We start from the raw sequence: 27538 nt of genomic DNA, 5'->3' as shown, positions 1-27538 counted from the left end.
CAGCTTTATATTTTTTTACCAAGTTTTTTTCCAAATCTGATTCACGTAATTTTTTGAACTGAGTCATATTTGATCAAATGAGCTATGCAAGTTTTGGTTTAAATATTTTTTCTATTTCTATTATATATGTATTTTTTTTTTTTTCTATTTTGCAAAAGGTGAATATTGTCGATATCTGTTTTATCAATTGTTGCGTTTGACATTTGCCATGGCGCTGTCGACATTGTTATTTATTTATTTATTTTTTTTGTGTTATTAAAAATAAAAAAAACAAAAATAAAAAAAACAAAGGATGACATTTGTAAAATTAAAATATTTATTTACAGTTGGATGACAATCACCAACAAATAAAATAATAAATAAATTTTATAAATGTCAACATTTTAAGTGTTTTATTATTGAATGTTATTTAACGAAATAATTTAAATTTTTTAATTACTTAACAACCTTGACAGTGATAATTATCAAAACAATAATAGAATGGTATCTTCTGATGAAATAAAAATAGAAAAAGTAACAATAATACATGACAATAAAAATAATGAAAAAGATGAAACAGTAACATTTGTTGAGCAATATGTCAAAGATGTTTGTGATTTTAGTTCACAGTATGGTAGTAGTAATAGTATTTCTTACACTGGATATAACATAGCTGGTAAACCCAGTAAATTTCCAGACTATGGAGATTACCCCCAGGCATTTGTCATGGTTATTATAAAAAAAAATATAATTATTAAAAAATTAGCTAACACAAATTAATGTCATTATGATTTTTAGAGAACTTATGGACGTTGGTGGGACGAGTCACCATCAAAATTAATTGATTTTATGCCACAAAATAATGAAGACTATGAAAGTCAAGATTACATTGGTAAATAATTATTATAATGAAAATTAATAGCACAAGTTTAGCTACTATTAATTACATAATTAAAAATATATATTGTCATTAAACAGATGTTGAATATCATCAAGAAGTTTATCCAATTCGTGTGTCAATTTTCGAAACATACAATCCAGGAAGTGTTGTTAAAGTATGGGCAATGGATACAAATAAACAATGGCATAAATTATGGAGTGGTTCACCTCAATCTGTAGCTCATAAACCAAGAATATTTTCACCACCACTTAAATCTTGTAATTTTAAAACAAACAAAATTCGAATTGAATTTAATCATAGTAATCTTGATTACTATACTGAGCTTGATGCTATATTATTAATTGGTACTGTTGAACTTATTTTGCCACATGTTGGATTTCGAAATAGATGTATCAGTGCATTACTCAAAGAATTAAATAATTCAACCAATAATATTGATGATCCATTTAATTTAACACCAGATTATTTAAACCAAAATTATGATTTAAAAAAATTAAAAAAAACTTTACATAAACATTGTGTTTTATATAAAAGGTAAATTAGAAATTAAATTATAAGATAAGTTATTTTAACTTTTAAATTTTTATTTTTCTAGTAAAATATCAGATAAAATTCCAAAAGGTAAATTATTATCAAAATTGGGTCTTCATTGTTATTGTATACCACCAATTGAAGAAGCATTCAACAGTCTTCAGCAATTTTTACAAGATGATTTTCCAAAATTAATTCGTGAAATAAATATATCAACATCAAATTCATCAACAATAACAGAATCAACAGTTGGAAATTTTTGTGGAAATTTTTCAATACTACCAGTGAGTATTTTAAATAATATAATTCATCTAAAATTATATATAATTAATTGTTTTTATTTTTTAGGATGAAACAATGCTTAAAATATTAAATAATTTAGATTTAAAATCTCTTTGTTGTTGTTGTCGTGTTAATAGATATTTTAACAATATTGCTAAAGATGCATTGTTATATACTAGTTTAAATTTAAAACCTTATTGGAATTGTATTGATTCTGATGCTCTAACAGTACTTGCACCACGTTGTAAATATTTACAAAAGCTGAATTTATCATGGTGTGGTAATTATAATAAAATAACAACTGATTGTGTTGTTGATTTTTTAACTTCATGTGGATCATTGTTGACACATTTACGATTAAATTGTTGTCATTTTGTTAATGATTATTTTATCATTCAAGTATCAACAATATGTAAAAATTTAAAAGGTAAAATTTATCATTATTAATAATAATTTATTATTTATAATTGAATAATCAATTTTACATAATTTTTTGATTGTTTAGAATTATGTTTACGAAATTGTACGTCAATTACAAAAGATGGTTTTGATTCATTGAGTAAACTACATTGTCTAGAAAGATTGGAACTTTATAGAACACTGATTGAAACACCAGCAATGTGTGCAATATTAAAAAATAATTATCAAATGAAACATTTAAATTTAGCTGGTATGCATGAACGTTTAAATATGGATGATGTTGTCATTGAATTATCAAATTCTTGTTTAAATATTGAGAGTATTGATTTTTGGAAAGTTCAAACATTAACACCAGTTGGTGTTAGAGCATTAACAAAATGTACAAAACTTCGTGAAGTTGATTTTGGCTGGTGGTATGTTTAATTTGTCATTTATTTATTATAAATGTTTATAAAAGATTTTGTTATTTATTTCAGTGGAGGAATTGGTGCACCTGGTGATTCTTTAAAAGTATTTTTAACAAATTGTCATTCATTGGAAAAAGTATTTCTAGCAGCTCTTCGTGGTTTAAATGATCGTGATATTGAGCCACTTTTACTTTGTCATAATCTTGAACAACTTGATTTACTTGGAGCAAGATCATTAACACCAGATATTTGTCTAAGAATATTACTATGTTGTCCACAATTAAAAATGATTGATTTAAGTTTTTGTGATGGTATTAGTGATACTAAAATTCAAGAATGGAGAAAACTTTATCCACATGTTTCAATTAAAAGAAGCTTTCAAGCTGGTGGCAATAATTCATCTCAAACTTAATAATCTACGACTGTAAAGCTTTTTATATATATTTTATAAATTTACAAGAAAAAAACAAATAAATAATAAATGTTTTAAATAAAAAATTGTTAACTTTTATTATTTTTATCATTAAAATAATACAAAAAAAAAAATTGATTAATTATTTTTTAATTTGAAATTTTTTTCGTGCTTCAAGTGTAAAATCTCTTGGTGCTGTATATGCTTGTGCTTCTTGAGAAGTTTCAGCTAAATAACGTCGTGCTTTTCTTTCCATTGCATTTTGACGACTGTCAAATAATTTTCTTTTTGGTACATGTCGTAATGCAAATTCCCAATCATTGGTCATTTTAAGATCCAACAAAATATCAACCATTTGATTGATAGTCAAACTTTTTCCACTACCAGAACCAAAGTGTAAATAAGTATCCATTGGTAGCTTAACCATTTTGATGCCCTCTCGTTTAGCTTTAGCAAGTGACAATGGTTTTCCACTTATCTAAAAATAAAACAGTCAAATTATTATCTCAATATATAAATTAACATTTAAATTTATCAAACAATTTGAAATAATTTTATACCTTATCAACAATAGCACCAATAATATATGTAGCATTATGATTAAATTCTTTCATTTCTATTGTAGCATCAGGTGTTAGATAAATTAATTCTTCTTTTTTAAAATCTTCTAGGTAACTTTTTTGTGTTAAATTAATTGGAAAAGTTGGATCATACATTGTTGGTATAAATGCATAAAAATCACTATGCAACATACCACTGGTATTTAAATTATAATAATGTAAATCAAATGGATCTCTATGAGCACGATTAGCTGCAAATGACAGCTGTAATTGTTTTGCACAATTTTTAACTTCCGATCTTGTCATATCTTGTTCAAAACCACAATCAACAATTATTTTTGTACCAAACATTGATGCCTTCATCAACTGCCAATTGTAATGATTATTAATTGTTGTATCATACAAACGTAAAAATGGTGTATTAGCACCTAGTTTATATTGTAAATGTTCTGGTATTGTTGGATCATCATTTTCAGCAAAATATTTATCACGTTCATCACGTTTAAGAGCTTTTTTTTCTTTCTCGTGTTCTTTCTTTCTTTCTATGCCAAATAAAAAGTCCAATAAACGTCTGAAATATTTTTAATTTAATAAATTATTAATTTTTTTTTTTCAAAATAAACTAATTAATAATTGTTTTTACCTTCTTTTACCACGTGATGGTGATAATATTAATTCATACCAATCTCTTGGTCGTAATTTTTCAGGTACATTTTCACCATTCTGTCTCATTACTTCAACTTCAAGTTTAATTATGTCAAATAATCTTTTATTTTCTGGATCTTTGACAAATTCTTTCATTTGCATTTCAGCTATTTCATCTTTATTTGGTGGACGAGTTGATGTACAAAAATTTCTATCAGTAATTAATGAAATATTGGGTATTATTTTAACTTTTGTTTCAACAATTGATGATGATGGTGATGATGATAACAAGCTACTAGTAATAGTTTTAATTCCAGCAACATGTTTTTGTTGAAATTTCGAACCAAATGAAATTAATAAACTTGATAATTTACGACTGTACATTTTTTTATTGTTTTAAATATTATATTTTGATAATTAACAACAATGATTTATCACGGTTAGGTTTACTACACAAACATGTGTGTGTTTTTTTTTTTTTTTTTTTATTAATTGATTGAGTTGTTAGCCACTTTTGGCGCTGAGGTCATTTATTTTTGATTGGTCAAGGTCCTGGTCACTGATTGGTCATGTACTTAATTTTTAAAAAAACTCTCTGGATTGCTCCAGATTAGAGTCCTAATAACAAAATGTTATTTGTTGATAAAATTATAAATAATAATGGCTGTTGTTGTTGTTTGTTGTTTCCACGAAAAGGGCATTGTTATTTTTTAGATATATCTAAATGGATCAAACTTGTCTTAGCCCAGAGTATCAAAGTATTCTTGATAAATTTATCAAATTTCGAATTGTAAATTAATTAATAATGCAAATTTCAATTAAATAAAACATTGGTATGTTTAACTGTATTATATATTTTTTTTTATAGCAATATTGTGATACAAAAAAATCATCAAAAACAAAAGAAGAATTGATACGTTTACAAAAAATGGAGCTTGATGCTACGATTAAAAGATTTGACCAGTTGGTGACAGCATTTACTGAGTATCAAATAAAAAATACAGCAACAATTAATCGTCTTGAGGGAGAGCTTCACCAAGCCAACAAGGCAAAGTTACAATTAGAGGAAAGATGTCATGCAAATGAAGCTGCAAATAATGAGTATCTAATGGGTGTCAATCAGGCACATCTTGAAGAAGGTAAATTATGTTTTATTATTTTTATTGATATAAGGAAATTGTCATGATGCTGGTGATGATTTTAATTCCTTTTTATTTCAGTTAAAAGACTTGAAGAAGATCTTGAAATTGTTAAATCAAATCAAGCTTATCAGGAAGAACAAATGACGAAAAAAATTCAACAGGCTAACATGAATATGGAACATACAAAAAGAATATATGAAGAACAAATTGCTGACAAAGATAAAAAGATTGAAGAGCTTCAAGCTAGGGTAAATTTTATATTAATTAAATTGCTTTGTTTGAATTATTAATTGTTGTTATTTTAGGTTGAACATTTGACACAGCAATTGACAAAAAAAGGAACACAATTTAGTCATCCAGCACTTCATGATAATTCAAAAATTCCATCAACAAAAGGAAAGAAAAAAACTCCAGCTGCAACATCTGCATTTAAAAAGTTTGTTTTTCATTTAATTTATCAAGATCTTTTGAAGTATATGTAGTACAAAAATAATTAAAACATTTAATTACAGTTGGCCTGATTTAGAAGTTCAAAAAACTGGAGGAAAAAAAAATGATACTTTGGAGAAAGCACAAAAAAGAGCTCCAGACGATGACACAATTGCCAAGAGAAAAAAGAAAAAATTGTTTACTAATGTTGATGCTGGATCATATGATGTTGAGTGAATTTAATGACAAAAAAATATTTAATTAATTTAACAAAAGTTATAATTTGTAATTTTATAATTATTCATGTTCTCTTTTAAATATATATATCACTGTTATTTTCATGAAGTTATGTGAATTTTTTTGTGCTATAAATTTTATATCACCTGCTCTTTTTATATCATTGTAAATTTTTAATCTGGTTTTGGTGCCACGCCATGAATGACACCAAAAAACTCGCGCAGTGTTTTCATTTTTTATTGCGCAGATCTGGTGATACATCTAGCTCATCATCAAATCCATTGTTTTAGTTGGTAAAGTTAAATAATCATTCCAAAAATAAAGAAGCAATTATGACGATAAAAACTACAAAATTATCAAGACCAGGTAACACATATTAATCATCAAATATTTATAATTTAATTCATAAATTTGTTAATTGTTTTTTTCAATGTTTTATTATACAAAATGACAAATAAAAACATAACCTATGATTCATTTGTCAAGATTGAACTTTGGTAAACAAATAGATTTATTGGGCTACTTAAAAATAAACAAAAATATGTCATTTTAACAATAAATAAATTGAATTAGTAATTGGAAATTAATTTCCTTTTTTTGTAAATCTAAAAAATAATAATTATAGACTTGAAAAGTAATTTTTTATTTCATGTTTCTATGTTTTGTTAATAAGCAAATTTAATTTAATTTTTAGATTCAATTGATTTCGCTGTTGGAATGTCAACACGACGTGCAATTTTAACAGTTGGTGTAATTTTTCTTGGTTCATTAACAGCACTTTGCTATGTCTACACAAATTTCCCAGAGCTTAAAGAGTAAGAAAAATTTATTTAAAAAATATAAAAAACAGTATCTATTAATTTACATGATAACAATATGAGAAAAAAATTATTTTTAGACATGAAAAAAAGCACATAAAGCTACCATTCAATATTGAAGATGCTCAAAATCTTGGTAGACTCTTGGAAAGCTACAAAGATCTCTACTACTTGGAAGTATTAGCTGGTCTTTTTGTAACATACATATTTCTTCAAACATTCGCCATACCAGGATCAATATTTTTATCAATTTTATCAGGATTTTTATTTCCATTTTACTTGGCTCTTCTTATGGTTTGCACTTGCAGTGCAATTGGTGCATCACTTTGCTATCTTCTCTCATCACTTCTTGGCAGAAAATTACTATTCAAATATTTTCCAGATAAAGCTACACAATGGTCTCAAACAGTTATCAAACACAAAGATAATTTATTAAATTACATGTTATTTTTAAGAATGACACCTTTATTACCAAATTGGTTTATCAACTTGGCCAGTCCTGTTATTGGTGTACCAATGATACCATTTACAATTGGTACATTCTTTGGTGTTGCACCACCTTCATTTGTTGCCATTCAAGCTGGACAAACACTCAACAAGTTAACGTCTTCCAGTGATGCATGGTCTTGGTCAAGTGTTATTATTTTATTAATTTTTGCGCTTTTATCATTAGTACCAGTACTATTTAAAAAAAATTTACAAAAAAAATTCGATTAAATATTTATAACAATAAAAAAAAACTATAAAATTTTAGTAGCATATTTTCATTGAAATTTTTTATAAAATATCCAATGTTCAAGATGTTTTTTCGTACAAAATTTTTAGATTAATTTTAATGTTGTATTTTTTAATGTTAATTCATAAAACTCTTGAACGTTATTTTTAATTTTTTTATCAATCAGCCATTAATTGCCAGTTCAAATTATTGTTTAACTTAAAAAGACAGCTAAATTGAATTTTCAACGTTGATCGTTGATTTTTAAATAATAATTTATTGTCATGATTTAATTTATAAATTAATTACAAAATTTTCGATATTAAAATACAAAAAATATTTAAATATTATTGTTAATTTAAAAAAGTAGTATAAATTGTGTATAAAAAATATTTATTATTTTTTTTTTTCTAATTTTATTAGCAGTATGAAGTGAGATAGCTTATTGTTAATTCAGTTGAATTTGCTGGATAGCTAGCTGGTCTCCAATACCACCAATTGTACCATACTGAAAAATTAAAAAATAAATATTTAATTGTTGACTATTTAGTTGACTATTTATTACAAACGAAAAAAAATGTCTTACATGTTTCTTGAGCTGATAAATAAATTGAAAATGTTTTACAATTTTTTTGGCAGTCTGGACTTGGAATCATCTTGATGAGTCTAGAGCCACTTGTGCATCTCAATATGACATTGCCACATTCAATAATTGGCTGAAAAAAAAGCCATTAACACATTTATAAACAAGCTAAAATTATATCACTATTTTTGGTGGATAAATTTGTAAAATTACCAGCTGATAAGCAGAAGCTTTTGGCTCGTCAATAAAAACATATCTTTCAGAACTTTGACTCCACCATTCTGGAGTACCAGGTGGTTTAGGAAAATATTTTCTCAATGCTCTTGAAGGTTTCATTCTATTGATTCTCCAAGAAATATGAATGTCATTATCCTCAGATGGATTTCGATCCAGTCTATTCTCCATGACATCATTAATTTCATTGTAAATAAAACTTGTTGATGATACTTTTCTAGCATCTGTGATAAACATTTTTTCCTGGCTTTTATAAACAGAATATAATGTTGAAAAATCAACATAACTATTACTCTCATATCTTGTAAAAGGTTCAGCAAGGCTATGTGATTTTGTCATATTCCATCCAGTCATGTCAGGAATTGATTGAGTGATACTGCAAGGCCAACAGTCCATACCACGTACTCGAAAATTTGGATTTTCCCAAAGACATGATTCATCATAAAGCTCTATAAAATTAAAATCATCATTATAAATTTAATTACTATTATTTTCTAATGCATATTAAACTTATAAAATAGCAAACCAAAAAATTACCTGTCAATGAAGGATACTTGATGATGATTGGTACTGATAATTCACGTAATAATTTAAAACCAGGATAAATAAAATTTTGTAAATGACGAAGTACCATATTGTGTATTGTTGGATGATTGTATAGAATAATTCCAACTGATAATAATGATAAAAATATAATAAAACATATTTTTATAATTTTGAAAATAATAAATAATTTTTTTAATGGCTTTTTTTCATTGGTAATTTTGGTGAAACAATTTTTAAAAATTTGCGTTGTTTCATCCTCGGATATATTAATTTCTTTGGCGTATTTACGAATTAATGATATTTGGTATTGATAATCACTAATTTTCATGATTATTTTTTATTTATTATTTGTTTTGTTTACTTGTTTTGTTTACTTGTTTGCATCACCGGGAGTTTATGTCAGATGAACGCGTAAACATCTGTTGACAACCGGGACTTTAGCACTAGTTTACACATTCACGTGTTGTTTATATATTTATAAAAAAATATATTGAAATATATTTTTTTATCACGGGCTACTTCAAGAAGCCTATGTACTTCACTACATGTCTATGTATTGGCAAGGCTTTATTTGATCACAATCAGACTTGAGCCAAGCTGAACTATCACATGATTCATTTGTCGCTGGTGATTTTCAATCACTAATGGATGGTTTATTTTATCAGGGTGGACAGTCAGAACTTGGTGGATGATTTTCGAAACCATACTGAGATTTTATTTAATATGATATGCTTATTAAAGCGTACAACATAAGAATCCGGGAATAGTTGTAAAGAGCTTTTGACTCAATCTATAAATAAATAAAAAAAAAAAAACAATAGACATACAAATCAATCAATAATCAATCACTAAATAAAAATTACATACAAAAGTTTTACCTAGGATCTAAGCTAATTAAGGAAAAAAAATGAGAATTTTTGAAATTGTCAAAAGGGGGTAGGGGATGAATTTTAATTATTTTCAATTTTTTTGTCTATGATAGAGTTGAGCTATCCTCGTAATTTTTTTTTCATTAAATTGTCTAAGATCTAAGCTAGTTTAGGAAAAAAAATTATAATTTTTGAAATGGTTAAAAGGGGGTAGGGGGTGGATTTTAATTGTTTTTAATTTTTTTAATTCTGATAGAGTTGAGCCACCCTCGTAATTTTTTTCCTAAACGAGCTTAGATCTTAGGCAGTTTAATTTTAAAAAAATTACGAGGATAGCTTCACTCTATCAGAGTTAAAAAAATTTTAAAAAATTAAAATCCACCCCCTACCCCTTTTTGACCATTTCAAAAATTTCCATTTTTTTTCTTAAACTAGTTTAGATCCTAGACAATTTAATAAAAAAAAAATTACGAGGATAGCTCTATTTTAATAATAATTGATTATAGAAGTTGAGGACCGAGCCCAAGAAAATCCCTATGTCCCCTGTAAAAAATATATAAATATTGAAAAAATAATAAAAAGCAGTAGAAGAACATGAAAAAGATACCATTATAGTAGAATACCTGTTTTTACTAAAGCTGGCCAATAAGCTCCCCGCTTTTATTTTATTTTATTTTATTTAAAATAGAGGGGATAGCTCCTGAGCTTTGGCAAATCTCAGGTAAACTGAAACACCTGAAACACGTGGACATTCTTTTCAACGTGGTTTTATTGGCAATTAGACACAATTTTATAACCGTGCAAAGAAAAAAAAAAAAGGTATGCAGATCACGTGCAAATAATTTATCGAGTACTTTCATTTAATTTTCTAAATTTATTTGAGGTTTTTAAAAATTTAATTTAAAAACCTCAAGATTTACCATTATGAATTACATTAAATAATCAATTGATTTTATTTCTATATAGATTAACCTGAAAAATGACGACTGATGCAATTATGAGCGAGACTCAATGGCGTGAAACATTAATTTCAATTGCGGAAGAAGATGTGAGTACTTAATTATAATGTCTCTTAGATTAATCAAGATCAAATAAATATAACTTATTAATTTTCTAATTGTTGTAATGGTTGGTTGTTAATTAATTTTATTTCATAGGCCAAGTCCCCAACTAAAATACATGATCTTTATCCAAGTCATATTTATTCACGTACTACAATTGTAATGAGCAATGAAGACAGTGACATCGATACGACTGAGAATTATAGTACTACTGAATATAATGTAAATATTACTGATGAAGAATATTACGGAGCAATAGCTGAACATGAAAAAAAAGTTTCAGAACAACGTAACTCGCTCCTGATGCGCATGCGTCCACTATTTGATGTTGAGCCGAAATTTGAAATGAGTAAGTAATAAAATCAAATTAACAATATAATGTTGAATGAAAAAAAAAAAAAAAACTATATAATTAAATAAATAACCATAATTTTCATTTCTATATTTTTTCAGTTTGCAAGGATCTGTCGAATAGATTCCTTGATTCAGGATTTACAGACTATGCTTTTCGTTGTAAAAGGAATGAGTCTGATAAAACTATTATACCAAATGATTTAAAATATATGATTAATCTCTGTGGATTTAATTTGACGGTGCTATCTATGGATGGATATTCTTCTTCTCAAATAATGCCATTGATTAAGTCTAATTGTCCAAATCTCAAGAATCTTTTTTTGGAATTTAGTGAAATAGAAAGTAAAGATTTTGAAGATGTTTTTTCTAACATGTCTCAGCTTAAAACATTGAATATTCGTTGGAACTGTAAAGATTCAAATTTACCAATGACTTTGATCGAGTCATTAGCACAAGTTTGTGAAACCTTGAAACATTTTTCAATCACATGTGGTTCTAAGAAGTTTTATCCTTTGGACTCACCAGACTCACCAGATTCATCAGTTGAAGTAAATATAAATTTTACATTTATTACAATAAAAAAAAAAATTTTATTTTTCAATAAATAATAATAATTTAAATTATTTATTTTTCAGGTAATTCCTCCAGAAAACGAATCTTTAATGGCTGTAGTTAGCAGTATGAAAAATCTCGAGTTTCTAGTGATTAGATTGAATCATAGTGTTACAGATGAATTCTTGATAAATCTTGCCAATAATTCTAAAAATTTAAAAAATTTATATATAAGTGGTTCAAATATAACGGATAAAGGTATAATTGCACTTAATAATTTAAATCAATTGCAATTTTTTAGTCTTCTTTTAAGCAAATCAAATAAAAATAAGTTTATCACTGATCAATCAATTAAATGTTTGGTTAACAAAGCAATAGCAGACTTGAACTTATCGAATTGCATTAACATCTGCGCTAATAGTTCAATAGTTAAACTTATTAAAGGCTTGCCAAATTTAAACAATTTAAATCTTGAAAATACAAAAGTTACTTTTGAAGATGTCGAAGAAACATGTGACTTGGCAGAACGTCGTGAAATAAATTTAAATATATCTGTTTCTTTTGAAGTTCCTGATGATTTCCGATATGAAACGAAATCAAACATAACTTTCAGCGGCATAATTTTAAACGAATAAAATTATTCTTCTTTGTACAATATAAGTACCTACATGTGGTTTAATTTTCTTTTTAAAAAATTGATAATTATACAAATTCATACAACATTAGAATTTAATTACTATACTAATGTATTCATATAATAAAATTGTGAGGATTTATTAAAAATAATTAATTAAATTTCATTACCAAATTATTTTTCTTTGATTAATTTATTTTCATCCAGCTGTTATTTCTTGGTTCTTTTTGTACTAGTTAAGCATCACTGTACTTGATGCTAAACAATTACCATTAGTTGGTGATCATTGTCAATTAGGACCAGTTTTTATGTGTGAAAAAACAGCACATGCTGGTTCATCACTACTATTATTTGCACATTCAGTTGTACTTGATATACGTCCATTTCGTCTTCTGATACAATATCATATACATCTAGATTTATCACCTTTCCAATCAAATTTTTTTTACGAAGGATCATTACAAAATAATGCATATGTACTGATGAAAAAAAAAATTAATTAAAATTGATTTTCCATGGCCAGTACAAGATGAACCAATGTTTTTTTATGTTACACAAGGACAAGAACAAATTGCTGGTTATAAATGTAGAGTTTTAAGTTAGTTGACAAAGAAAAAAAAAAAAAATTATTAACAGTCGTTAATTTGTTAATTACTAATACTTTTGGTTTTTTTAATTTTTTTTTTTCATGGTTTCTTGGCTTATAGGCATAATGTAGAATATAAAAATTATTAAGTTATTATTTTTTGAGTTGATTTATTAATTAAACTAAAATAAAAAAAAAAAAACAATTAATTTAAAAAAAAATAAATAATAATGTTGACCACAATGATGACTTAACAAACAATCATTTGCCTTGGTATTTTTTGCGGTGAATAAATTTTATAATGAACAAAAAAAAAATGTGTAAACAATTATATATTTTAACGATATTTATTTTTTTTTCATGCAGAAACAAAGCAATGAATAATTAATTTGTAGAATACATAATATTTTTTTAACGACAAAAAAATTAAAATATGATTTAATTTTTTCATTAACATTATGTAATACATGTATAAAAACAACAATTTTTTGGACAAGCGTAATCAGTAACATCAGTTACATATTTATAAATTTTTCATAAATAAAAATATCATTATCATTTAAAAATTATATCATTCAACAATATATATTTATAATAAATATAAACATAAATAATTTTTTTATCACTATAATTTTATGTTCGTTGAAGCGAAATCGTTTTTTTTTTTTTTCAATTTAATAATCTACCTGTGTGTATATTTTTTAAAAATATTTCAAGACGGAAGCTATATATCATCTAAGCAAGCCTAAACTAAAAAAAAACATTAACAACAATAGAGGCATGAAAAAAAGCACACCTCAAGTTTCAAAAAAAATCAGTCAATTATAATTTACAAATATATTCATGACAAAGAGTGTCATTGAATAATAAAAAATAAAAAAAAATTATCAAGAAATAGTTAGTAACATTAGTATAATATTGAGAATTTGTTTATAATTAATAAAAGCTAAACTAATAATAAATATATTAAATACAATTTTTAGCAGAAATATATATAATTGATTTAAAATTTTTCTTTAGCAGATATAGACGGAAAATAGATATATTATATTGTTAATTTGCAATTCCATTTCAGGTATAATATGTTTCAATAAGTGTGTATATATTTGTCATTATAATTAATAGAATAATCATATTGATATGGGAATAAGATTATTAAAACGCTCACTTATTTAAAATTGTTTTCATCTGTTTTGTTTGATGTTGCATGCTGTACTGGGCATGCTCAGCTTTGCTTATCAATGAATCCAATTTATCCAAATGCGATCCCATTTTTTCATTTAAATCAATTTTTTTATTTGTTGATAAATCATCAACAACACTACCACCAGCATTATCAGTATTATTTGATGTTTCAATTGTCAATATTTCATCTTCTTCATTTTTAATTTTTTCTGATTGATCAGCATCTTGAGCAAGTGGTTTATGATCTGGTGTATTGCTACGTGAATTAACACGTACTTTTAACAATGATCCAATGCTACCACATACAGTCTAGAATAATTATTAAAAAATACATTTAATTATTTAATTATTGTTTATGTTTTTTAGTTGTTACCTTGAACCTGTTGATTTTTTTTTGCGTTGCATTTAAAATGCTGTTTAGCTCTTCAAGACCACCACCAATTCGAGTCATTGTTTCCCCAGATTGATCCACATCCTGATTGATCCACATCACATTAACATTATCAAAAAAAAAAAAGAAAATGATTGTTAATAAATTTTACAATGTTTTAGAAACAATATAAAATTATTTTTATAATATAATTATACCTCGAGAGCAGTGTCCTTGATAATTTCTTCATCATCATTATCAACCCCAATATTTTTTTGTGATTCTTTCCATTCTTCTTCACTTGGTGGAGCAACACCAAGTAATTCAGCTCTTTGACATGCGTATGAATAATCCTGAGACATTATTAATTATGTTTTTTTTTATTATTTTTATAATTTAGTATATTTTTATTATAAAAAAACACGTAACATTTAACAATTAATTTATTATATATAAAAGACAATAATTTATATATTATTTTTTTTCTTGTTTCACTAGGTACACTTTGTTTAAGTGTATTAACTCTGAATGGGCACACTACGTGTCTGATGTTAAATACTGTAAGGATCCATACTTGTATTGGGTGTGGTGGTTCTGCGCAAGTCGATAATAAGAGTTTAATAAAAGAAAGGGTTGCATTTAGAAAAAAAAAAAAAAATGGGGTGGGTATTTACCCTTGGTTATTGAGAATTTATTTATCTGATTTTGCACACCATTGTAAATTTCTTTATTTTAAATTGCTTCTAGTTTAATTATTATTTTACCCTACATGGAATTTTTTTTTTTTTTTCTAAATAATTTTGTTGATCGATTTATGTTATTTATTTTAAATTTAGAATTTTTTTTAAATACTAAATTTATTATTTTTATTTAAACCTGTAATTTTATTTGACATAATTTTCATTTTATTATTTGAAAATAATCATGTGTCTAATAATAGTTAAATTTTCAAGAAGTTTTATTAAATAATTGTCAAATATAAAAAGTTTTTCTGTGTCAATGTTTTTTTTTAAAGCTCTAAAAGCTTCTCAGTCAAGGTCTCTGTATAGATTGTATCACACCAAGTCACGCATTCGCATATTGAATTTTCGCGTAAAAATTTTTTAGAATTGACCAACCAGAGTGTAAAAAAAATTGCTGACAATCTAGTGTCGCTACAGGAAAATGCTAGGAGGATATATTATCGGCGAATAACAATTGATAAGCTAGAAAAACTCATTGCATCAAAAAAAAAAAAATAGCAATTTAAAAAAAACCAATTCAAAAAAACAAAAAACAAATTTATTGATGCAATACAAATGCAAACAAAAAAATATACGTATGATTGTGTTGTAGAGAATTTTTTTTTTGCCATTGGTATATTTATTTTTCAGGCATGAGTAGGTGTTGCCTTTCTAAAATTCATTTTCTATAATACAGCTATAAAATTATTTAAAAACTTTATTCATGCTCAAGAATATTACATAATAAATTAACCTTTTTTTTTTTTTTATATTTACTTGTTGAAAAATTAAACACGATTAAATTCATAAAAATAATTTCCATTGGAATTTATAAAACAACATTCATGTTACGCCACTGTTAAGTCTGAATAGATAAAAATATTTTTTTATATGGTATATTTATTTTTCAACTAAAAAAATATATATCTACTTAAAATTACAATTAAATTTTAATTTAAAAAAATTATAATAACATTATTAACACTGTTAAATAAAAATACAAATTAAAATTAAATTTTCTTTTTAAAATATAACTAAATTTGTAAATTTTTCGATGAAATTTTATGAGTCATTTTTAGAATATTTGTCATTTGAATTATCTTCATTATTATCAAGTTCAAAATTAGTTTTATCATCATGTAATTGTATTTTTTTAGTCTGATTAGTGATAAACTCAATTATAAGATAACACACGACGCCAATCACAAGAATTCCTATCAATACAAATAATTTTGTATCTGTACATAAATATGGACTGTATGCATATGTGATGACAGAGCCAGTTGCTTCCCATAATTTAAAATTCGAATAAGCTGCTTCTTCCATTCCCGGAAAAAGTAATCCACTCAATGCTAAAAAATATTTTTTAAAAAATTATAAATTAACAATATATCCAGTTAATCCAATTAAAACTTTTTTATATCATTTGTATTTTTTTTTAATTAAAAAATAAGCAATAATTTCGTAGATCAATCAAGAATGATTATTTAAATCATGTAAATAAAATATAAAAATTACCATTAACTTGAACTAGCCAAATTGCATCACATATTCCCCATAATCCAGAAAGAACTAAAAATAATGTATAGTGTTCTAAGGACGGTACCCAAAGTAAGAGTGTTATTAAAATTGCCAAATGTAATACAAATGCAAGTATTATAACTGGTATACGTCCAAATAATTCCATTGCAGATCCAGCGAGAAGTGCTCCAATTGCATTTACAAAACCAAAACACATCATAAAGTAGCCAATGTGATTGATTCCCCAGGTACATGATATAAAAGACTGTAAAAAATTGATTGAATTTGTTTTATCAACTGTTTATCGATTGATTTTATTGTGGATCAATTTTTTTTCTTGAAAAATCATCATTGAAATGTAACTTAGATATTAGATATTTGTTGCTTGTTACTTACGGCATTATAATCTGCAAATAAAAAAGCTTGTTCAGCACCAATGAATATTGTTATTGGCAATAATAATAGTTGACGTTTTTCTTTCCATAATTTGAGAGTGACTAGCAATAATTTCAGTCCAGTTGTTTTAGTTGTTGTTTTAGTTCTGGCAGTTTCATATCTATTAAATAAAAATATATATAATTATTTTTTAGTTTAGAAAAGACGATATGGATATTTTAATTTGGTGTTATTGGAAAAGTCAATTTAATTTTTGATGTAATGAGATAATTTGTTTTGAGATTTGTTTATTACCTTGTTGAAGAATCAACTCCAAATGCTACTGTTAAAGATGCCATTACCATACAGCCAAGATATATTGCTGAAATAAAATATATTCTTTCATCGGAAGGACGTTGTAATAAAGGATTTTCTTTTTCTACCATATGACAAAATCGTGATCCACAAAATTCAATGACAGCTGTTTGATTTGTTGTATTTGTGCTTTGCTCAATTGTTCCATATGAAAGTACTAAATATAAAAAATTATAAATTATAAATTAAAAAAGCAAAGATGAATTTATAATTTATTTACAAGGTTTTAATTAATTTATTTACCTGATGAAGAAATGTAGTTTCCAAGAACTTGAGCCATTTGATAAAACATAAAAAATAAACCAAAAAAACGTGTGACTAAATAATCCGTTGGAATATTTGAAATTTTTCCATACGCTTCTGACATTATTGTTAAATATGTACATTTTGCACACCATAATGGTCCACCACCAAAACCAACAGCAAAACTAGCTGGTATCATTGACCAAAATGTTGGAAAAAATTGAGCACCAATAAATGGCATATAAGCTATGAATGCTAAAGATATTGTCCATTTACAACCCAACCATCTAAAAATAAAAAACAAATTTACATTTAGAAAAAATTAACATTAAATAGCAAAATATAATATTGCGATTGACTAAAATAATTTCATCGTTATTTTTTTTTGTTTATATTTCGTTACGTTTACATTTCGTTATTTTCAATAATTTTTGTCTATGGTTTTTTTTTCGAAATCGTTATTGGCAGTATTGGCATCGATACGGGAAAATTTACGGGAAAAACGGGGACATTTATCACCACTGTTTTCTTTTAAATATTTAAAAATAATTCATTTTTAAATTTAAGAAAAATTATATCCTAAATTACACAGCAATATTATTTAAGTTGGCACTGAAAAAAAAATAGAAACAATCGAAATGACGAGACTCTTTGAAATTTATAAAAAAAAAAATTCGAAATTTAAATAATTAATTAGTAAATCCTTCCTATTATAAAAAGAACAGTTGTCATCGATAATTGTTAGAGAGAGATAGATAAAATATGTGTAAGTGTGTATTTTACATTATCCTTTCTTTAAAAAACAAAAAAAGGATACCCCTTTTTTAAGGTTTGTAAGGCAGATATTTCCTGGCGTAGACCAAGTGCGTATTTCACATGGTCTACACCAGATTATATTTGCCCCAAACACCAGAAGATACGAACCTAATAATAACTAAAATTCAGGTTGAGTGTGCCACTCACACATTAAAAATCCATGATAGGGATTTGAACCCGAGGTACTAGCACTGAAGGCAGGGCTCTTGCTGACTTGACCATCAGCTTACTCAATGAACTCACAAAATTAATTATACTTTATTATTGATTTGAAAAAAAATATAACTTACAAGGTCAAAAATCTAAGTATTACATTTAAAAAAAAAATAGCTACATGAAATAATTAATTAATTTGATAACATGCAGCTAAATATGCAGTTTAGAAAATTTAAATACTTGAAAATTATTCTTTCTTTCATATACACGTGTAAATATGTGAAACAATCATGAACCAAAAATATAGTCATCAAAATAGTAATTCAATGACCATCAATAATTTTGTAAATTAAAATAAAACACGTCTACCTTAAAAATCTTATGTAAACCCTTATTACAAAACGCCGACCCCGGCAACTCGTATTATAAATAATGAAGTTGATTTTGTTTCACATGATTAATTTTTATTGACCCAGATATAAAAAACTATTAATAGTATTATTTATTTTTTAATTAAAGAAAATATTTAATTATATAATTTTATTTTTTCAAATTAAAAAAAAAACTTATATTTTTTATTCAGTCAATATTAATATTAATTTTTTTTAAATTAATATTTATTTTAGTACAATATTTAATTGTTTAAATAATTTTTTAATTTTTCTTTTTATATTCTTTTAATTCTCAAAAATGTAAGCTTCAAATTTGAGTATGCGAATAATCTGAGGCTAAATTAAATAATGACATGAATAAATTTAAAATATTTTTTATAAATAAATGTATATAAACTTACCTAATAATCAATGTTGGTAAAAAAATATTACTGATAATAAGACTTCCATAGATGACCGCAAGACTAGATGTTCCTAATGATTGATTTTGATTAATCGAACTTTGAAGATTACTCATTCCCATAAAAGCCGTAAAATGAATCATAAATGCAAAACTTATTAACAACAGATTTTTCAATATTCGCCATCGTTCTGATGGTTCAAATAAAATTTCTTCTCTAGTTATTTCTTGCTCGTGGATCATTTTATTTGTTTGTTTATATATTTTATCTCACCAAGAACTGAAAAACATAAATTAATACTTATAATTTATTTTTTAAAATTGATTTATTCATAACAAAAAATAATTGCAATAATATTTATTCAGGTATTCAAGACATTTGACATCGATTGAAAAAATATTAAATCATAATAAACATCCAACTTTTTGACTTTTTTATCGTTTATTTATTTTTTTAAATTATTTGATTCACAATATAGTTGACCTGAATAATCACAAAGAGAAAAAACCAGCTGTACAATTACAAAATTATGCGAAATTATATATGAAAGGATGATTATTGTCATCATATATGAAAATTATATATAAACGTTAATTAAAAATAAAAAAAAATAGAAAGGAAATATTATTTGAATTAACCTTGTATTGTTATCACATTGTTTTTCATTGAAAAAATTTTTTTCATATTTATAATAAATATATAAATTTTAATTTAATATTTAAATCAAAAGTGACTGTCAAGTAATTTACCTGTCAATTGAAATTAAACTTAGATATATTTCTAGTGATGAAAAATAATTTTAAAAATAATAATGAAAAATTAATTTTCTTTTAGTTAGAAATTTGACCTAGCAATGATATCGCAGCGTTATTGCTGCGCGATATGCAATATCGCAAAAAAGAACGCGATAAAAATTTTAAATGACACTTAAATGACTTACCCCAAATTGAATCCTCGTGTAACTTGGAACACTTTTTTATTTTTAATTCTAATATTATTTTTATTTTTATTGTATTACTTTGGAATATAAAACTGTGACTGTTTAACCAGGAGAATACACTACTCAAAGTACATTCATTTTCTCCCACTTACAACTACTTGTTTACTATCAAATTATAAAAAAAAAAATTATAAATAAATAAGCCAATAGAATAAATCCAAACGCGTTAACCTCGATTTGTGTTAGGTTTATATTTTAAACGTATAAATTAAAATTAAGTATAAATAATTTTGAAGAAGATCAAGAAATATATGCAATCATTTTCGAAATAAAAATCTAACCGTGAAAATAATATTTAAAAATTTAAAGATTGTGTCAATGCGTTGATGAAATTATTTTCAACATTAAAAAAAATTATACAAATAAAAAAAAAAGACATTTAAATTAATTATTATAATTAATTTGAAAAAATGTAAACTCATAAATTAGTTAAAAAAATATTTAATATTAATTATTAACGCTTTATTGAGTTTAGCTTGCTTTGGCCAATGACAATGTTGACGATAAAAATCGTAAGAAGTGGAAAAATATGCAACCAGTTTTAAACATATTTATGAAATAATATTGCTTGTTAGTTGGTAGAGGGAATGTGATTGTAGTAAATGTTACCTTGAATGAGAGAGATGGATGTATATCTCCAGGCATGTTTGTGTATTTATATAAAGATAGATAATCGCGATTTCATGTTCTCAACCCGGATAGATAGATCGCAATCGAAATCCCCAGATTATTTTTCAAGGTAAAAATAAACAATGCATTTTTAAGAATTTTAATTTTTTTATAATTTAATTACTAAATCAGGAAATGAAATTTAATAAGATTGAAATTTCATTGTAAATAATACAACTGAAGATTTGTTAAAAAAATAATTAACTTGTAAAAATTTCAAGCTCATTTTATCGTTACAAAATTAATTTCTTTTTCTACGCGAAAATATTCGACAGTAAAAAAAATTATTGTTATTTTTTTTTTTTTCTAATTTTTGGAATTTTTTATGGTCTTTATTTTGTACACTAAATTTTAGCAATAAATTTAAATTATACAATGATAGTCTTGCTTCAAAATCATAAGAATCGAAAAAAAATTTGAAAAATATTTCCGTTCGAAATAAAAGACTTAAAAATTAATGAAATTCGAAAATTCAATTAGTTAATTTTTTTTTTTTTAATTTATTAAAAATAAAAATAACAATTTAATTTGAGTAATTTATTTTTCCAATCGATTAATCATTCATTGATCGTACATCATTACAGTGGTTTTTAAAAAAACCAAATTATTAATTTTCAAATAACACAATTATTCTTTTGTGAATAATAAAAAAAAAAAAATGATACATAATAAATTCCAAATGGATTCATATTATTTTATTGTTTGCTGTAATTATTTTACGAATTTATGCGTCATTTATTTCACACGACTTACCCAAGCCACAAAAAAAAAAGCAAGCCAGAATAAAAAATAAAAAAAAAAGATATTGCTTCAATAACGAGTAAAGGAGGTTAGTGAGACACCCGTGTGGATGAGCTTATATTCGTTACAGGAAAGGTTATGGTCAGTCGATGGAAAGATGTAGTCACGTAGTCAAATCGTCAACTCACCATAACTTTTCCCTTTTTTCTTTTTCTGCGGGTCGTTTGCTTATCCACACTCATTCTACAAAATTGCTTATACATCCCTCATATAACTTTTATTAAATTTTATTGTATTATTAAATTTATAAAACGATCAAAATATTATGTAATTTTAAAATCAAAAAAATGATATACTTTAAAGAAAAAAAATAATAAAAAACGAAAAACAAAGTATGGATTTTTTTGAAAATAACATCAAAGAAAATAATATTTTATACAATGGTTATTCTAGCTATTCTGGTTATATACATAAAAAACATTAAAAACAAACAATTCATTTTTCAAGAATCAGTGCATGCAACGGGTTGAAGAGTTTGGGGAGCAACGTATGGTGCAAAGCGCAAGTGATCGAACAGCGGGAATATATAAAAAAACATGAGGGTTGAAAATGGAAAGAACACTGTTGTGTATCGAGGGGACAGCAGTTTAAGCTGGTAGACAGGAAGAGATAGAGAATTATTTTGTTAATTAGGGGATAAGAATATGTATAAAACTAAATCATTTGAGCGCTAAAAAGGAGAAATTTAAAATTGATCGATAAATCAAGGATTTTCATTAAATCCTAGAATCGTCATTTATTTTTGAACCCAACATTGAACGATGATCCAAAAGATCGATCAAGCATAATACATAGTGCATTGATGAAGTATAAAATAAAAAAAAATAAAATATATAATTAATATTAATAATCATATGTCAAGTATTAGTGAGGTATCATAAAATTTACATACAAATGACATAGAAAAGAAAGTTAAAAAAAAATGTTCAATATGGGCGGAGGCATAGACAAAAAAATTAAAAGAAAAAAATATGACGATCGAAAATAGCCTGACTGAAGACCTCACTTTTTTTTGTGGAGTTCGTATGGCCAGCCCAAAAATTACGTCAACTAGAGTTTATTTGTCCGGAAATGGCGGTGCCCCAGGGGGTGGGAGAGGTATAGAGGATGAGCGTTGTCGGTACTCTCACCATCAAAGGTGTGGGGCGGAAAAAAAAAAAATAAAAAATACAAAAAATAAAAAAAAAAAAAAGGGATTGGTATACGAAGAGTGCAAAAGAATGACAGGGGCAAAATTGAGGAAGGGAGAGGCGACTAGGTACCGACCCGACCAGCCTCGCTGATGTATCGCGTATTATTTGTGTGTTGCGTTCATTGCTGCAATGCGCGCTTTTTTCGCTCCCACCGCCTATTATTTATTAGCACTAACGTGCAATTGTATTGATCTGCCATACACCACTCAGCCCCAACGATTCCCATCCTCTCACCCTCTTCTTTTTTATTGACGATACGACCTCGTAGAGCATTTTTTATAATATTTCGATAACATAGAAAAAACTTGCAGACTCCTGAAATTTGTTTTAGCAAAAAAAACATTGTTACTTTTAAAATTTATTTTATAATAATATATCGTTTGTATAAGATCGATGGAATCACACGAGTTGACATAGTCAGCGCTTGGATCTATCAAATCAATAACGACACTTACTCCGTAAGTCAGACGTAAGAAATGAAAAATAATCGAAATTTTTTTTTCGGTAAAAATTTTATATTGTTGAGGATGTTTTGATTTGTTTTTTTTATTTAGAAAAATTTATCGATTATGATCTATTTGTAATTTAAAATTTTATGGAATGGAATTTTTTTATAATTTTTTTTTGTCTCGTTTTTAAATTGATGAAAATAATATTTTCTAAAATTTATAAAATGTTTTTTTTTTAAATAATAAATTATTTAATAAATAAAATTATTTATTTAAGAAATAAATAAATAATAAAATGTTTTTTTTTTTAATATTTTTATAAATTTTTTTGTTTGTACTATTATTTGTCAGAAAATAAAAACGATTTTATAAAACTCAAAATTTTTCTTTATATCGATTTTTTTTTTTTAGTGTACTTTGATTATTTTTCGATTTGATTTGAAGTATCATCCGTTGATGTTCGATCGAAATGATTTATTGATGATTTGGCTTCACGCCACCACAAAATTTGTGGAGGTTTAACTCACCGATAAAATTGCCACGGCAAACCAAATTTTTTTCTATTCTAAAATCTATTCTAAAATCTCTTAAAATATTTTCTAAAATTTTCACTTAATAGAAAATAAAAACGTTAAATTGTTTAAAATTTAACAAGGAAAATTAAATCAACAAAAATAATTTTATTTAAATACCCCTTTTTTATTTTTTAATAATAATTATTAATTATTATTATTTACCAAAATATATCTTATTAATTTAAAAACAACATAAGCAATTTATAGCATGAAAAATATTTATTTAGTTTCAATATTTTTTCATAAAAAACTAAGACAATAAAAAATTTCAAAACTTTCTGTTTATTTCATTTTCTATATATTTTTATCAACCGTTAACTAACAAAATAAAAAAAAGCTTTTTATTTCTAAAATCTAAAATTTTATATTTCTTAGTTATTAAGATTACTAATGATCCTTCCTTCCCCTTATCTCAATTACCTTTTGTACGCAAAATACTTGACTTAATGACTGGTGTGTCATGACGAAGGGACGCGTAGTAGTTCATTATAATATTTCAAATGCATCATGACTATGCGCTCACGAGATAATTGACATTCGCGAGGGTAATTCAAAATCATCAAAGATAATCATTTTCAACGTGTTTTAATTTATTCATATCAATTGAATTTTACATCAATTCATTTAGCTTATTTATCAACTATTAATCAATTTAAAATTATTACAAATACTCATCTATATACTTCAAAGTATCATAAAATTAAATCGATAAATTTCTAAATTAATCATTGAATTATTTTTATAAATTGTTCATTTAATTTTAAGAAAATTACTGTCATTCATTTACATTTTATCAACAAGAAAATAAAATTTAATTTGATAAAGACATTTTTCTTGAAATTCAAAATCACCGAGAAAGTGAGGACAGCGATGCAACTCAAATATAAGTCTTGTCTTGGCGCTCTAAGCATTTAAAATTGTTGGTAAAAATGAAATCTACCAGAAATAAAATATTTAAGTTCAACATTGCGATGTTCAAAGTTGTCGACTTGTTTGATGTTTTATATAAAATTTTATTATGTTATGGATAATAGTTTGTATCTGTTTATGACTCATTGCTGCATTGATGAAAAAAGAAAGAACAATTTTTTATTCTACAGAAGTAACAAGGACATGGTCAGTGCTATGTATAAAAAAAAAATGCTTTTTTTTTTCATACGTTAATTCAATCGTAGCATTGTATAATTCCTAGCTTGATTTTTTTTTTTTTTTAATTTTTTTATATCAATTTTTTATTTTTGACTAATACGAGAAAAAAATGCGCTAGCCTGTCGATTGGTCAAGGGGACAGATGATGTAGTGAGCGACGTACCACCCTCTTGACAGTGAACATGGGTGGGAAATAAAGCTGGGATGAAATATATACTAGTGAGAGAATGCATTATTGAATGTAGCATTCTAACTGACCGTGTAGCAGTTCGAGTTCAACTCCACTCATCTAGAATGTTGTCATATCTAGAAATCTACAAATTCTATAACATTTTTAACAAACAAATGTCTATTGTCTAATCTTTCATCAATTACTTCAACACTTGCTCTAAAAGACCACAACATTTTCGGTAAAAAAGAATGACTAAAGTTCTTTCATAAAGAATGTGCATGAATGACAATTTGAATTTCAATATTTGCAATGTTCCCAAGACATAATGTTTGATGTAAAAATTAGCAGAATGACAAATAACATCACTGCTTCAATAAGTAATTGGGTAAATAAATTTTATGACTAGAAACCTAGTGTCTTTTAGGGGTTTTACAAGTGTGAATGTCTTTTCATCACTTTTACTTGTGTCACATTGGACCTATGCTGAAAGCACACACTCGGTATATATATATGTATATTTGTACATTATGCATTTCATGTGGATGTGATCGCAGCGCGCGCATGAATAAGCTCTTGCTTTTTCTATCGCACAGTGATCAACGAAATTTTTAGAAATTGCAAGCCTTCGATATCCATTTTTTGTCTGAAATATATTTTTTATTTAACTCTAGTAACTGTTTTGGACTCTGGGTTTCAAAATTTTTTAGAAGTTCTTGAGTTTTTTCTATTGAAAAAAAAGGAATTTTGAATGATATAATTGATTTTCTTAGATAAATCGAAATAAGCTTTGACTCTTATCTCTCATTTCGATTTTTTAATTATTTTTTTTTTATATGAAATTGTCTTATTTTTTTCAGATGTAATATTGAGGTCTAATAGAATCAACGACAATGATTCAAGCACAATGTGATGTTAATGACAAAAAAAGAAAAAGAAAAACTGTCCGAAACAAGTATTGAACATAAGCTTCACCGTGTTACAAGAAGACAGCTTAACCACATAGCTACGATATTCAAAGCAAGCTTTAAAAGTTTGAAATATGTACACACGAAATAAAAATTAATTTCAATTTGATTTGTTTTAAATATACAACATAATATAATAAGCTTGAACTATTTTTAAGAAAAAGTAAATTTTTTATTTAATATATTTTATTAATTTAGAATTTTTAAGCAAATGATTTTTAAAAAGTAAGTTTATTCTCTTTTTTTGAATCGATTTATCATTATCAAAAATAATTTTTTTATTCCAATTTTCACTGCTCAAATATAAAAATCAATAAAAATCGATAAATCATAAAAACTCATGATTTTTTGAAACCTCAAAACTCTCAAAAATATTTTTATATTTAAAAAAAATTTCTGACAACAATACATAATAAAATATCCACCCAAAAATTTATCAAACATTAAAAATCGTCACCATTATTCTAATATTTTTTTTTTTACATTATTGATTTGAAAAAATATATAAAAAAAAAAAAATATTTACGAATTGGTAAAAATAATTGAACATGGTAATATTTAAAAAACTAAAAAAATATTTCATTTTATAAAATATATTGATCGAGAAGTATATAAATCAATTGATCTCTTTACTTCGTTGATGATTGTATAGTATGCGATTTTTTTCTCAGCACCCCTTTACTTAATTTACATTACGGTCACGGGCTTATTCGTTTGTGAGGTATTACGCGTTGTGGGGTCCACTTTGTTGGACGTGTGGGGGTGGGCTTATAAAGAGGGGTAGAGGCAGGGAAAGGGGGGCTTTTATTACAGGGATCCCCTATGTTCCAACTTTTTTTCACCACCACTCGATTTTACCCATTACTATTTTCACCCATCTTCTATAGACCCTGTATCCTCATCCCGTCACTCTTACCACCCGGCTCGCTACTTTGTGGAGGAAACTCGGACTCTCACAATAATGATAATAATAATAATAATAACAATAATGATAATAATAATAACAATAATAATAACGTGAACTCACGACTAACTTGCAGCCCACCCTCACATATTGGCAACGCCCTTTGGCACGCCTCCGAGACCCCTTCTATCGAAATTGCACTGGACAA

The 27538-nt window shown here is 25.7% G+C and overlaps 7 protein-coding genes across 7 annotated transcripts; 3 read left to right on the top strand and 4 right to left on the bottom strand.

The window, feature by feature from the left end:
- Positions 1-265: 265 nt before the first annotated feature.
- LOC122855450 (F-box/LRR-repeat protein 4-like) lies at positions 266-3015 on the top strand. The gene is made up of 7 exons (XM_044156818.1): positions 266-708; positions 778-871; positions 958-1414; positions 1476-1695; positions 1760-2120; positions 2199-2526; positions 2590-3015. The coding sequence occupies exons 1-7, from the start codon at positions 481-483 to the stop codon at positions 2930-2932; spliced, it is 2031 nt and encodes a 676-aa protein (XP_044012753.1). The 5' UTR covers positions 266-480; the 3' UTR covers positions 2933-3015.
- LOC122855451 (mitochondrial ribonuclease P protein 1 homolog) lies at positions 2999-4617 on the bottom strand. Its single transcript, XM_044156819.1, has 3 exons — positions 4136-4617; positions 3493-4063; positions 2999-3410 (listed from the first exon to the last, which is right to left on the bottom strand). The coding sequence occupies exons 1-3, from the start codon at positions 4519-4521 to the stop codon at positions 3075-3077; spliced, it is 1293 nt and encodes a 430-aa protein (XP_044012754.1). The 5' UTR covers positions 4522-4617; the 3' UTR covers positions 2999-3074.
- Positions 4618-4800: 183 nt separating this feature from the next.
- Positions 4801-5945, top strand: LOC122855449 (myosin heavy chain, non-muscle-like). The gene is made up of 5 exons (XM_044156817.1): positions 4801-4927; positions 5006-5276; positions 5358-5527; positions 5585-5715; positions 5792-5945. The coding sequence occupies exons 1-5, from the start codon at positions 4862-4864 to the stop codon at positions 5943-5945; spliced, it is 792 nt and encodes a 263-aa protein (XP_044012752.1). The 5' UTR covers positions 4801-4861.
- Positions 5946-6149: 204 nt separating this feature from the next.
- Positions 6150-8023, top strand: LOC122855447 (transmembrane protein 41B). Its single transcript, XM_044156814.1, has 3 exons — positions 6150-6311; positions 6640-6760; positions 6844-8023. Exons 1-3 carry the CDS (start codon positions 6278-6280, stop codon positions 7478-7480), a joined length of 792 nt encoding a protein of 263 aa, XP_044012749.1. The 5' UTR covers positions 6150-6277; the 3' UTR covers positions 7481-8023.
- Positions 7872-9656, bottom strand: LOC122855448. Its single transcript, XM_044156815.1, has 4 exons — positions 8833-9656; positions 8275-8744; positions 8065-8194; positions 7872-7986 (listed from the first exon to the last, which is right to left on the bottom strand). The coding sequence occupies exons 1-4, from the start codon at positions 9167-9169 to the stop codon at positions 7898-7900; spliced, it is 1026 nt and encodes a 341-aa protein (XP_044012750.1). The 5' UTR covers positions 9170-9656; the 3' UTR covers positions 7872-7897.
- Positions 9657-12957: 3301 nt separating this feature from the next.
- On the bottom strand, positions 12958-15023 carry LOC122855446. Its single transcript, XM_044156813.1, has 3 exons — positions 14671-15023; positions 14456-14557; positions 12958-14391 (listed from the first exon to the last, which is right to left on the bottom strand). Exons 1-3 carry the CDS (start codon positions 14812-14814, stop codon positions 14062-14064), a joined length of 576 nt encoding a protein of 191 aa, XP_044012748.1. The 5' UTR covers positions 14815-15023; the 3' UTR covers positions 12958-14061.
- Positions 15024-15872: 849 nt separating this feature from the next.
- Positions 15873-20646, bottom strand: LOC122855445 (UNC93-like protein). Its single transcript, XM_044156812.1, has 7 exons — positions 20394-20646; positions 19454-19732; positions 17689-17975; positions 17386-17602; positions 17092-17251; positions 16693-16960; positions 15873-16526 (listed from the first exon to the last, which is right to left on the bottom strand). The coding sequence occupies exons 2-7, from the start codon at positions 19693-19695 to the stop codon at positions 16237-16239; spliced, it is 1464 nt and encodes a 487-aa protein (XP_044012747.1). The 5' UTR covers positions 19696-19732; positions 20394-20646; the 3' UTR covers positions 15873-16236.
- Between the last annotated feature and the right edge of the window lie 6892 nt (positions 20647-27538).

The sequence above is a fragment of the Aphidius gifuensis genome, linkage group LG4, assembly GCF_014905175.1.
Source record: "Aphidius gifuensis isolate YNYX2018 linkage group LG4, ASM1490517v1, whole genome shotgun sequence".
Taxonomy (NCBI): domain Eukaryota; kingdom Metazoa; phylum Arthropoda; class Insecta; order Hymenoptera; family Braconidae; genus Aphidius; species Aphidius gifuensis.
Note: the sequence above shows the minus strand (reverse complement) of the source record. Positions and strands in the feature narration are given on the sequence as shown.

Bases quoted from the DNA above. Each gene is read 5' to 3' on its own strand.
- LOC122855450 (XM_044156818.1), top strand. From the start codon at position 481: ATGGTATCTTCTGATGAAATAAAAATAGAAAAAGTAACAATAATACAT. The intron at 709-777 runs GTTATTATAAAA...TATGATTTTTAG, and splicing joins ACCCCCAGGCATTTGTCATG to AGAACTTATGGACGTTGGTG. The intron at 2,527-2,589 runs GTATGTTTAATT...TATTTATTTCAG, and splicing joins GAAGTTGATTTTGGCTGGTG to TGGAGGAATTGGTGCACCTG.
- LOC122855449 (XM_044156817.1), top strand. From the start codon at position 4,862: ATGGATCAAACTTGTCTTAGCCCAGAGTATCAAAGTATTCTTGATAAA. The intron at 5,528-5,584 runs GTAAATTTTATA...TTGTTATTTTAG, and splicing joins TTGAAGAGCTTCAAGCTAGG to GTTGAACATTTGACACAGCA. The intron at 5,716-5,791 runs GTTTGTTTTTCA...ATTTAATTACAG, and splicing joins GCAACATCTGCATTTAAAAA to TTGGCCTGATTTAGAAGTTC.
- LOC122855451 (XM_044156819.1), bottom strand. From the start codon at position 4,521: ATGTACAGTCGTAAATTATCAAGTTTATTAATTTCATTTGGTTCGAAA. The intron at 4,064-4,135 runs GTAAAAACAATT...AAAATATTTCAG, and splicing joins CCATCACGTGGTAAAAGAAG to ACGTTTATTGGACTTTTTAT. The intron at 3,411-3,492 runs GTATAAAATTAT...TTTTATTTTTAG, and splicing joins TTGGTGCTATTGTTGATAAG to ATAAGTGGAAAACCATTGTC.
- LOC122855448 (XM_044156815.1), bottom strand. From the start codon at position 9,169: ATGAAAATTAGTGATTATCAATACCAAATATCATTAATTCGTAAATAC. The intron at 8,195-8,274 runs GTAATTTTACAA...CTTTTTTTTCAG, and splicing joins AAGCTTCTGCTTATCAGCTG to CCAATTATTGAATGTGGCAA. The intron at 7,987-8,064 runs GTAAGACATTTT...TTAATTTTTCAG, and splicing joins TTTATCAGCTCAAGAAACAT to TATGGTACAATTGGTGGTAT.
- LOC122855446 (XM_044156813.1), bottom strand. From the start codon at position 14,814: ATGTCTCAGGATTATTCATACGCATGTCAAAGAGCTGAATTACTTGGT. The intron at 14,558-14,670 runs GTATAATTATAT...TGGATCAATCAG, and splicing joins TCAAGGACACTGCTCTCGAG to GATGTGGATCAATCTGGGGA. The intron at 14,392-14,455 runs GTAACAACTAAA...TAATTATTCTAG, and splicing joins AAAAAATCAACAGGTTCAAG to ACTGTATGTGGTAGCATTGG.
- LOC122855445 (XM_044156812.1), bottom strand. From the start codon at position 19,695: ATGATCCACGAGCAAGAAATAACTAGAGAAGAAATTTTATTTGAACCA. The intron at 17,252-17,385 runs GTAATAAACAAA...TTTATTTAATAG, and splicing joins GGAGTTGATTCTTCAACAAG to ATATGAAACTGCCAGAACTA. The intron at 16,961-17,091 runs GTAAGTAACAAG...AATTTTTTACAG, and splicing joins TATTTGCAGATTATAATGCC to TCTTTTATATCATGTACCTG.
- LOC122855447 (XM_044156814.1), top strand. From the start codon at position 6,278: ATGACGATAAAAACTACAAAATTATCAAGACCAG. The intron at 6,312-6,639 runs GTAACACATATT...TTTAATTTTTAG, and splicing joins TACAAAATTATCAAGACCAG to ATTCAATTGATTTCGCTGTT. The intron at 6,761-6,843 runs GTAAGAAAAATT...AATTATTTTTAG, and splicing joins AATTTCCCAGAGCTTAAAGA to ACATGAAAAAAAGCACATAA.